Source organism: Embiotoca jacksoni, unplaced genomic scaffold (assembly GCF_022577435.1).
Source record: "Embiotoca jacksoni isolate LCO1_2020_lvr unplaced genomic scaffold, fEmbJac1.0.p SCAF_224, whole genome shotgun sequence".
Classification (NCBI taxonomy): domain Eukaryota; kingdom Metazoa; phylum Chordata; class Actinopteri; family Embiotocidae; genus Embiotoca; species Embiotoca jacksoni.
In genome coordinates, this window is record NW_027185368.1 from 6840 (window position 1) to 16389 (window position 9550).

The window sequence follows — 9550 nt, forward strand, 5'->3', positions numbered from 1 at the left end:
ATATATATATGTACGGCACCTTCAAAAAAAGGAGCGTGATTGACAGGGAAGGGGGTGGAGGGAGGGGGGGGGGCCGATGCCCGCTCCACGCATTTCAGTCTTGAGTGTGTCGTCATGACAACGAGGTGTTGACATGGCGCAGTCGCACTCCGAGCCGCTGCGATGGCGATGACATTCACAAAGTACAGAGCGAGTGTGAGTGAGCTTGTAAACCAGAGCCTCCCCCCCTCCCTCCCTCCTCCCCCCTTCCCTTCCCCTTCCCTCCCCCCCCCCCCCTCCCCCAGTGCTGACCATTTCACATTCGTTATGTCTCATCTCAAGAAGAGCCAAAGGGATGCACACACAGTGACACTACAATTAAAGTTGATTATAACATAAAGGAAAGAAAAAAACAAACAACAAAAAAAAACCCGTTTTAAATTCGCCACCAAATTTCACAGACTTCAACTGCCATTTTATGTGCCAGGTTTTTTTTTAATTTTCAAAGTGACCTCTGCTAACAGAACATCTCTCATAATTATAACCAGTGTAATTAGCTAATTATAATAACAATAACAATATTACAATAAAGATAACACTTGATTTAAAAAAAAGAAAAAAAAACAAATAATAATCAAACTAGATAAAAAAAAAAAAAAAAAATAAAAGAAAAACACTTATCGTAATAGTTTTGTTGTTGTTGTTGTTTTTTTTTTAAAAGAGATCTATAAGGTTCTATGTTTTTTCACTTAATTGTCCTTTTTCTTTAGAAAAAAATTCACCCGCCACCGTTTACTCTGCGGCGCGCCGCCTTCGTCTTCACTGAACGAGCATCGCTTACCTGTAAAAACGCTCAGCAACGATGCCCGTCGTCCGTTTAGCTCCCTGCTGCCATGAAATCCGCTCACACACCAAAACACTGAGATACAGTTGTGAAATAATCCTCTGCAAAAGGCGCAGTCCTCGTCAAAGGTCCGTGTCCTGTCATTTGAATGAGAAGCCCCCCCCCCACCCCCTCCCCCAACCCCCATCCCACCACCACCCCTTCCCCGTTTCCTGCCGATGCACGTGGAGTTCGCTTCGTGGCTTCGCCGAGTCCGTCCGTCCCGCTGCCGTCCGTTAGCCGAAGGGCGAACAAATTCAGTGTCATATACAAATGAAGGAAAAAAAAAAAAAAAAAAAAAAAAAGGTACTTCTCAGTTATTCGTAGGCACAAGTAGTAATAATAATAATAATAAGTCATAAAAATGGTCATAACGATAACTCGGTAACAATAACATGTCGTATCATCAGCGTGAACAACGTTGCAACCGAATCGTCGAAAGTTTTTTTTTATCGTACGGGGAAAAGTATCGTAACTCGTAGATAAGCTGACGTTGTTAAAACGACCTTCATGACAAGTAAAGCTAGAGGTCGTTATCGTTATCGCCATCGTGATTATTTATTATTAATACTACGTCAAACGACGAGTGTCGCGTTCCCGCTCCGGCGACCCCGGTTTGCGTGAACGCAGGCGGGAGACGGCGAAACGCGTGTTTTCAGTGGCTACAAAAAAAAAAGTCCAGACCAAAATACTTTCACTCAAACACGTCGCCGGGTTTGCTGGTCGTAGCTCCTCCCCCTTCCTCCCCCCCCCCAGTTTCAAAGGGAGGGGCCACTAAAACAGCTGTTTGTTTTTCTTTTTCTGTAATATATTCTTCAGATGTAGTTTTCAGTCAGAAGCTCAATAAAGATTCATTATAATTTATTTCTTTGAATGAAAATATATTTACGGTATATATAATATGTATGTTCAGTCCTTTTTTTTTTTTTTTTTTTTTTTTTTTTGCTTTCTTCTTGTTTTTTTATTTTTTTTTATTATAGCTCTCTTTTGTCCTTTACGGATTTTACTCCCTCTCCGTTTCTTTCCTCCTCCAAAAGAAGACAGTCGCCAGTAAAGTGTGAAAGGGGGGGGAAAAAGTGAGAAAGTGAGAGTGGAGCCACTCTGGAAAAACAAAAAGCAAGAAAAAAAGAAAAAAAAAAAGTAGTTGTTCTGCCTCCCTGCGGAGAACCCGTCTGATTTTTTTTGCTCTCTCCGTGTTCTAGCGCTTCCCGGTAAAAAAAAAACCCGGGACGGTGCACCGCTCGCCCCCACCACCACCCCCGTCCGTCCCCCAAAAATCTTTGTTTGCTATCCGCGCCGTCTCTGCCAAAAAAACGCTGATCTGACAACATGTTCGATCGGCCAAATATTATGTCTCCCTCCGAATATATAGTGTGTCTGGAAATGTACGAAGTCGCCCGTGTAAAACCCGGTGAGCGGCTCGGTGGCACGTCTGCGTCGCTCGCAGCTGCCCGCCCGCGAGACAGAGAGTCGGCGTGATCGTTGGACTTTGGCAAAGACTGTCACGCGGTTGCCGCGGTGATCGGCGTACGTTTGTTCGTTCGGGTTCGGTTTTTGAAAGCGTGTGCGGGTCGGCGTGACGGGACAGGACGGGACGCCGCTCGGACGACGGCGCCGTCTTCCCCCTTTCGGTCTGACGGGATGCTTCTCCGTCGAACGAGTTTTGACGACGCAAAGCGGCGACTACGTGAAATTGAATCTATTCTGAGATCGGTCCGTGAGGACGGCGGGCTACAATCAGTCTCATACAGGTGCTTTCTGTATCACTGTCTCTACCCTGCATCCCTTCTCCTCTCACCTCGTGCTTCTTACCCTCGCTCGCGCTCAGATTTGAGTCTCTTGCACGTTTTCCTTCGAGCCGCTCTTAAAAAGCAGCGGTTCGTTCTGGCCTTTCCCCATGAGGCCCTTCAGGGAACTGTGGAGCCCCAGCTGGGGCAGCGGCACCGGGGAGGGCAGGGTGCCGCACGTGGGCGCCCCCACGCCGGCGGAGCTCGGGACCTGGGTGCACGATATGTTCTGTGACTGCGAGCACAGCGACGGGTTGTTGTTGTTGTTGAGGGTGCCCATGCCCAGGCCCATCATGTTGTTGTTGAAGTGGTGGGTTTTGTAGTAGTGGTTGAGGTGCTCCGACCGAGCCAGGTTGGGCAGGTTGACTATCTCGGGGTGGTGCAGCCGGAGGCTCTGCCCCCCGCCTATTCCACTGCTCCCGCTCTGCGTCACGGTCGAGCCCCCCGAGATGCCGCTCCCCCGGCCGCCGGCCCCGGCGCCCAGCTCGTCCTCCACGTTGATGATCTCGATGGCGCGAGCGGGGCCGTGGTGTTTGTGCAGCTGGTGCTGCTTCCTCAGCTTGTAGAAGACCACCAGCATCACCGCCGCCATGAAGGTGATGGCTACGAAGCAGCCGATGATGATCTTGGTGGTCTTCATCACGTCGTCCAGGCCCGAGAAGCCCGGCTCGGTGATGGGCACAGTGAAGGTGGGTCGAGTGGCCCGAGGGGATGAGGAGGACCAGCCGGCAGCCAGAGAGGAGTCCGTGGTGGGAACGCCGTCCGGCCACAAGTCGGAGGGAGTCGGGCCCGGGTGAACGCGGATGAAGGTCTCGTTGATGGCGACCAGCGCGTAGTCGTTATCTCCTCTGGTCTCCACGGTCTCCACGGTAACTGTCGTGAAGTAGGTGTAGTTGACACTGGCGTCCGCGGCAGTAACGTTGAGGACGGCGGTCGCCGTGGTGTTGCCGGCGGCGTTGGTGACCATGCAGGTGTACTGGCCCGTGTCTCGCAGGGTGACATTCGTGAAGTTGAGCGTGCCGTCGTGCAGGACGGAGATCCGAACCCGGTACGAGCCGTGGGTCATGAGGGTGCCGTTCGGGGTGATCCAGTTGACCGACGTCGTGGACGTGCTCGTGCGACACTTCAGCTCGGCGGCCATGCCCTCGGTGACATTGAGGTCCGTCGGCGGCTCCACGATGACGGGCGCGTAGCAGGTGAAGTGGCTCTGGTCGAGCTCGCCGATGTACTTGCCCTTTAAGAACGGCGGAGCGTGGCAGCGGGCGCAGCAGGTGGTGTTGCTGGGCACCGTCTCTTTCAACCACCAGCTGAGCCAAAGCACGTCGCAGTTGCAGACCCAGGGGTTGTGGTTGAGGTGCACCCGCTCCAGCTGGTGAAGCGGCGTGAAGAGATCGTGGGGCAGGGAGTGCAGGGAGTTATGGGACAGGTTGAGCTCCTCCAGGCTCTTCAGGTCGTCGAAGGCGTTGCGCTCGATGACGGACACCTGCGAGTGCATGAGCCACAGCTTGCGAAGGGACACCAGGCCCTGGAAGGAGCCGGGGCGGATGATCTCCAGTCGGTTTCCCGACAGCTCCAGCTCCTCCAAACGAACGAGGGCCGTCAGCTTGGGAATGTCTTTCAGCCCGCACATGCCCAGGTTCAGGTACCGCAGATTGATGAGGCCCACGAAGGCCGCGTCGGAGATGAAATCCAGCTTCTTGAGCTCACCCAGGTCCAGGCGACGCAGCGAGGGCACGCGGTGGAAGGCATAGCCGGGCAGAGTCTCGATGGGGTTGTTGCGCAGCCACAGCTCCCGCAGCTTGCTGAGGTACTCGAAGGCATGTGATGGCACCAGTGTGAGGCGGTTGTCGAAGAGCTCCAGCGTGTTGAGGTTGGGGAGGCCATTGAACGCTCCGACTTCAATCTGGCGTATCTGATTCTTAGAGAGCTGCAGGATTTCGAGGTGCCTCAAGTGCTTGAAGGTGTCGGACTTGATAACCTGGAAAGACAAGTGGCGACGACGTTACTGCAAAATCGGCAGAATGAGTAATGTCGTTTACGGACGGACAAATAGTTGAGTTGTTATTTAACAGTGGAAGGTTTCATTTACGACAACCTCAAAGTGACACAACTTTCATTATTATCATTTTAAATCGACCTGAATCAAAGTAAAATACAACATCAAATATGAATGCATCTGTCATGTTTTCTTACTTAATAAGGATGAGGATAATAAGTTAGCTTTACTTTGGTATATTATAATTTACTGAATCATTTATAACCTTTTACAGACGTTCAGCACTAATACCGCCGCATCATTTTGATTATTTAGAGGCACTTTAACATTATAAATTCATGTAATGAAAGACAAACAAAACACCGTCAATGAATGATTCAAGGGCACAAATATGGCTCCACGTATGTTTAAATAAACAAACCATATAATCATGAATAATTCATTGCGTCTGCCCTTAATGGAAGCAGCTGACCCTTCCACCTCCGGGACAGCTGCTGCTGTCCCCCCCCCCTCCCCCGACATGTGGTCAGCAGCACCAGAACATCAGGACGGCACGCTGTCTTCCATGTTGGACTTTTCTGCGTCGATGATAATGCAACGAGCCCACGAGAGTTACAGCGAGAGCGCCGATCTGCGATTAAAGGTTGTAAATAGCGGTGCCGCCGTAAATCAATAACCTGCTGTGGAGCACCGGCTTCTTCAGGATGACGCTCAGATTTAGTTTCGTCACTAAGTGAAGGCGCCAAAATCCAAAAAATCCAAAATAAAGTGACAAAAACGTGATAAAAAAAAAAATAATACTGTGACCTCAACGTGGCAACAAAAAAAAAAAAAGAGTCTCACTTAATTTATGTTCACCCAACTATCACGTGACAAGAAGCAGGTCCTTGTCTGACTTTTTTTTTTTTTTTTTTTTTATTTGGCTGATTGTATCAGCCCGTATTTCAAATACCCCCCCGGCTGTCTGAATGTTGAATTATTGGATTCCTTTTTGTTCTTTTGTCAGAAGTTAACAATATTAAGTGCCTTGAAATAAGTTGCGTTGTGATTTGGCGCTTTTGAAATAAAACTGAATTGAATTCTGGGAAAATAAAGTTTATGGATGAACTTTTCAGCCGATTGTTTGATATTTTGTTTTACTCCCTGATATTTCCCCAAACCTCCAGTAAGATGTGTAAGGCGCTTCAAGCGTTCAACGCGAGAGTCTTCGTGTTGAGCGCTTGGCCTTACACCTCTAAGTATAGTCTGTTAAACTCCGCCCCTTTCCTGACCCTGACCTTATTTCGCCGCCTGCCGCCGACACCGGAGTGCTTTTCACACCCGTCGCCTCCACGAAACTCCGGGCGGACTCGATAGCGACGCTTTATAATCCCCCTGCGAATAAACTGATTATCAGCGTTGGACTTCCAAGTGTCATCCCCGCAGAGCACCAAAACTACAAAACTAATTTAATTTTTTTTTAAAAACGGTTCAAAAACAATCTGTGTGACACTTCTTCTTGAGTCTGTTTTGTACCTAAGGAACGAAAAGTGATGTTTTGGGGGGGGGTTTTCTGCAAGAAAGACTCGATTCTGACAAAACGCGGTTGCCACGGGGCCTTGGACGGCACGCACTCGCGTCGGCGCCGTCCAACTGGAGCTCATTTGGCGAGAAGACAGCGAGCGCGACTAAAAGCCCCTAAAATATACGTGGCCAAAGACACACAGAGACTCCTGGAGTCAGGCCATCGCCCTCCTCTGTATGTAGAGCAGGAGTGTGTGTGGGTGGGTGGGTGGGTGGGTGGAGGTGGAGGTGGAGGGGATGGGAGGGAGGGGGTTGATAGGCAAAAAAAGAGGGAGGGGTGAGGATGTTAGGAGGGGGTGTGAGCTGTCAAGGCTTTACTCTCAGGGTACTCAGTGGAGGAAAAAATAAGCCAGAGAATCTAGGATGCCTTCAGGTGTTAAAACATTTTTAGATTTTTAATCATTTCAGGAAGGAGCTGCAGGATACGACAAACCGAATCGGAATTTGTAGGCTGAAAACGCAACAAATACTGTTATTATTATTATTATTATTATTATTATTTTCCCCCCATGTTAACAGCATCTCTTAAAAAAAAAAAAACTCATCCCCCAAATCAAGCGGCACGATGTCCCACTTCGGCTCAGTTAAACGTCACATAACGTTTAATGAGACGTTTTTCCCCTCCGAGGAACAGAAGAAGAAGTCGGCCCAACCGTTTGACATTATTAGAGACGCACTGGACAATTTTAACAATGTTTAGGACACTGGTTGCTTTTCATTAGAGGAGATAAGATGTAGTGGAAATGAATTTAAAAAGCAGAGGAAAAAAAAAAAAAAGCAAAGCAACACCAGGATGGATCCAATTATATCACACGCTGCCGCAAAAGGAGTAAAATCAACCCACTCTGTTTATAAATTTTGAGATTTTTTTTTTCTCTCGTGCTTTTGTATCGATGGTCTGCGGTTTAAATGATCCTCCTTCGCAGCTGTAAAGCCACAAACGCCGTCGAGGGACTCGAGATAAATTGGTAATGCATACAAAAGGCGGCACGGTGTCACAGAAATATGCCTTGCTTTCAATTCATAAAATATTCCCTCAATTCAGCTGAGGCTTAAGTGCCTTCTTCTCCCATTAGAGCCGCTTACTTTCTTGTCTTTTCTTAGAAATAAAGTTTGGAAGAGAAAATCCTGTAGCAACAAGTTAATCCTGACAACCACAACTGTGCACATATTACAACATAACGTCTGTGTGGGAATTGATTTGTATACTTGTGCACCCTGAAGGAAAAAAAAAAAAAAAATCCTCAGTTTGCAGTGCAATATACATAGGTCCGTCGATAACGATATAAATAGCGGCGATTACAGCAGAATTAAATCGATAACTTTAGCAGAAAATGGGCCGAGAAGAAAACGAGTATGGAGATCCCGACGTGTTTACAGTGATAGAAATGTGTGTTTTCGGTGCGTGATTGATGACGCGCCGCAATTGTAAGTAAAAAAAAAAACGAGAGTGAACCGTGACCTCTGGTCGATCATCGTTACGTGAAAAAACAACGAGCGGTCCAAAGAAATCAATAATATTCTCAGACAACCATTAAATTACATAAAGCATCAGGGTGCAACCTGCAGACGTAAATAGTAGGAATGTGTTTCTTTTTCGCACTTGGAAGATAAATCTTATTGTCATCTGGGTATTTATATATCACCCGTGTTTGTGTGTGTGTGTCATGTACAAAAACGTTGTGTCATGCTTGTCCTGAATGAAACGCGCACTTCGAATCAACAGCGACGTGATGCGACCAGACCAATCAGCAACCAGCGGTGACGTCACCACGTCGGTTTGTGAACGTTACGAAGCCTCCGGTTCAGATTCTGTCCGCCGCCATGTTTGCGGGTTCGGAGCGGTTCGGAGCAGGAAGTGACCATATTTGGACAAGCTGGGGGGGGGGAGCCAGCGGTGGATCTGACTCGATCTGATTGGAAACCTCGACGATACTACGTCCCGTCCCCCTAATAGCTGTAACCTGACTGCACCACAGGCCTGTCAATCAAACAGACACGCCCCTCCAAAAAGAATCTTCTTTTCTAATGAATGAGGGATTATTTTCAGAAAACTAATACGAAGGAGCGACTTTAGCTAACAACACCGAGATAACTGATGGACACATTTTATTGACTTTGTATTTGATGAGAGAAGTTGAATGGGAGTCTATGGAGCCGGAGGCTTTTTGGAGCCGACCTCTAGTGGCGCTCGGTGGTATTGCAGCTTCAAGACGCTTCTGCATCGGCCTCATTTTTCAGAGCCGGAAGCTACGAACTCTTTTACATCCGGTCCGTTGGCAGAGAAATATTTACCTGTATGGAGTTCTCCTGCAGGTTGAGGTATCGCGTGTTGATTGATATGCTTTCCGGCACCTCCTCCAGGTTCTGCCTGGTGCAGATGACTCGGCTGGCCTGGTTGGAGCAGGTGCAGAGGGAGGGGCAGGAGGAGGCGGCTCCCACTAACTCCGGCCCGGGGAGGAGGAGCCGCAGTAGCAGCTGGGCCAATAGAAAGAGGAAGGGGGAAGGGCCGGGGAGGCAGGTCAGCGTGGCGATGCGCATGGCAACTGGGACATGACCCTGCTCGTTAATCCGAAGGTGCAGGTGAGGTGGCTCCACGCTGGTGGAATACGTCCCCTTCGGTCCTCCGGCGGCAACTTGTTCCTTCTAATCCCGCATCCTCCGAGACGTTCCTGGTCCTCCGTCGATCTCTGTGTTTCTTCCTCTGGTTTTTTGAACATAGAAATATGCAGATAAACAGATGTTATTCCCTTTTTCTTTTTTTCCTCCTCCTTCTTCTTCTTCTCCTTGCGTCGTCTGGGGACTCGAGCGAGGCTCTTTGTGAAGTGAGAAAGAAACCAGGAGTTACTGTGAAGAACAAAAGAGAGAAGGAGAGAGAGCAGATATTAAACAGAGAACACAGACTGCACTTTGTGTTTCCACCAACAACCAAATGAACAGAACAAATAATCAGCAGACGTCTACAGCGCAGCTCATCACGGGAGGGATTGTCAAAATAAAATCTCTCAGAACTTCTGTGTCACCGCTCATATCGAATCCCACATAATCCCCGAGCAGACATTTTGTCAGGACTCAAATCCTTCACACTCGGGGCAGGTGGAAGCCGATTTCTGTAATTAATGTGTTCGGTGGAGGTGGTGCGACACGACAACATGCCATCCAAAGTGGGACAACGAGGTGTTTTGTCTTCGCAAGGGTTGCAATCAGTGAGTAAAATCTCAATAAATCAAAAAGAAATTAAATTTTTTGTTGTTGGTATCACTGTTGTGAACAGACGAGCAGCGTCACCACATAATTGAACTGTTTTTTTTTTGTTTTTCCTTTTTGTAGATCAACGTGATC

At 48.3% G+C, this 9550-nt stretch overlaps 1 protein-coding gene across 1 annotated transcript; it reads right to left on the reverse strand.

Moving 5' to 3' along the window:
• Window positions 1–453: 453 nt before the first annotated feature.
• lrrc4ba (leucine rich repeat containing 4Ba) lies at window positions 454–9094 on the reverse strand. The gene is made up of 2 exons (XM_069158066.1): window positions 8504–9094; window positions 454–4627 (listed from the first exon to the last, which is right to left on the reverse strand). The coding sequence occupies exons 1-2, from the start codon at window positions 8747–8749 to the stop codon at window positions 2687–2689; spliced, it is 2187 nt and encodes a 728-aa protein (XP_069014167.1). The 5' UTR covers window positions 8750–9094; the 3' UTR covers window positions 454–2686.
• Between the last annotated feature and the right edge of the window lie 456 nt (window positions 9095–9550).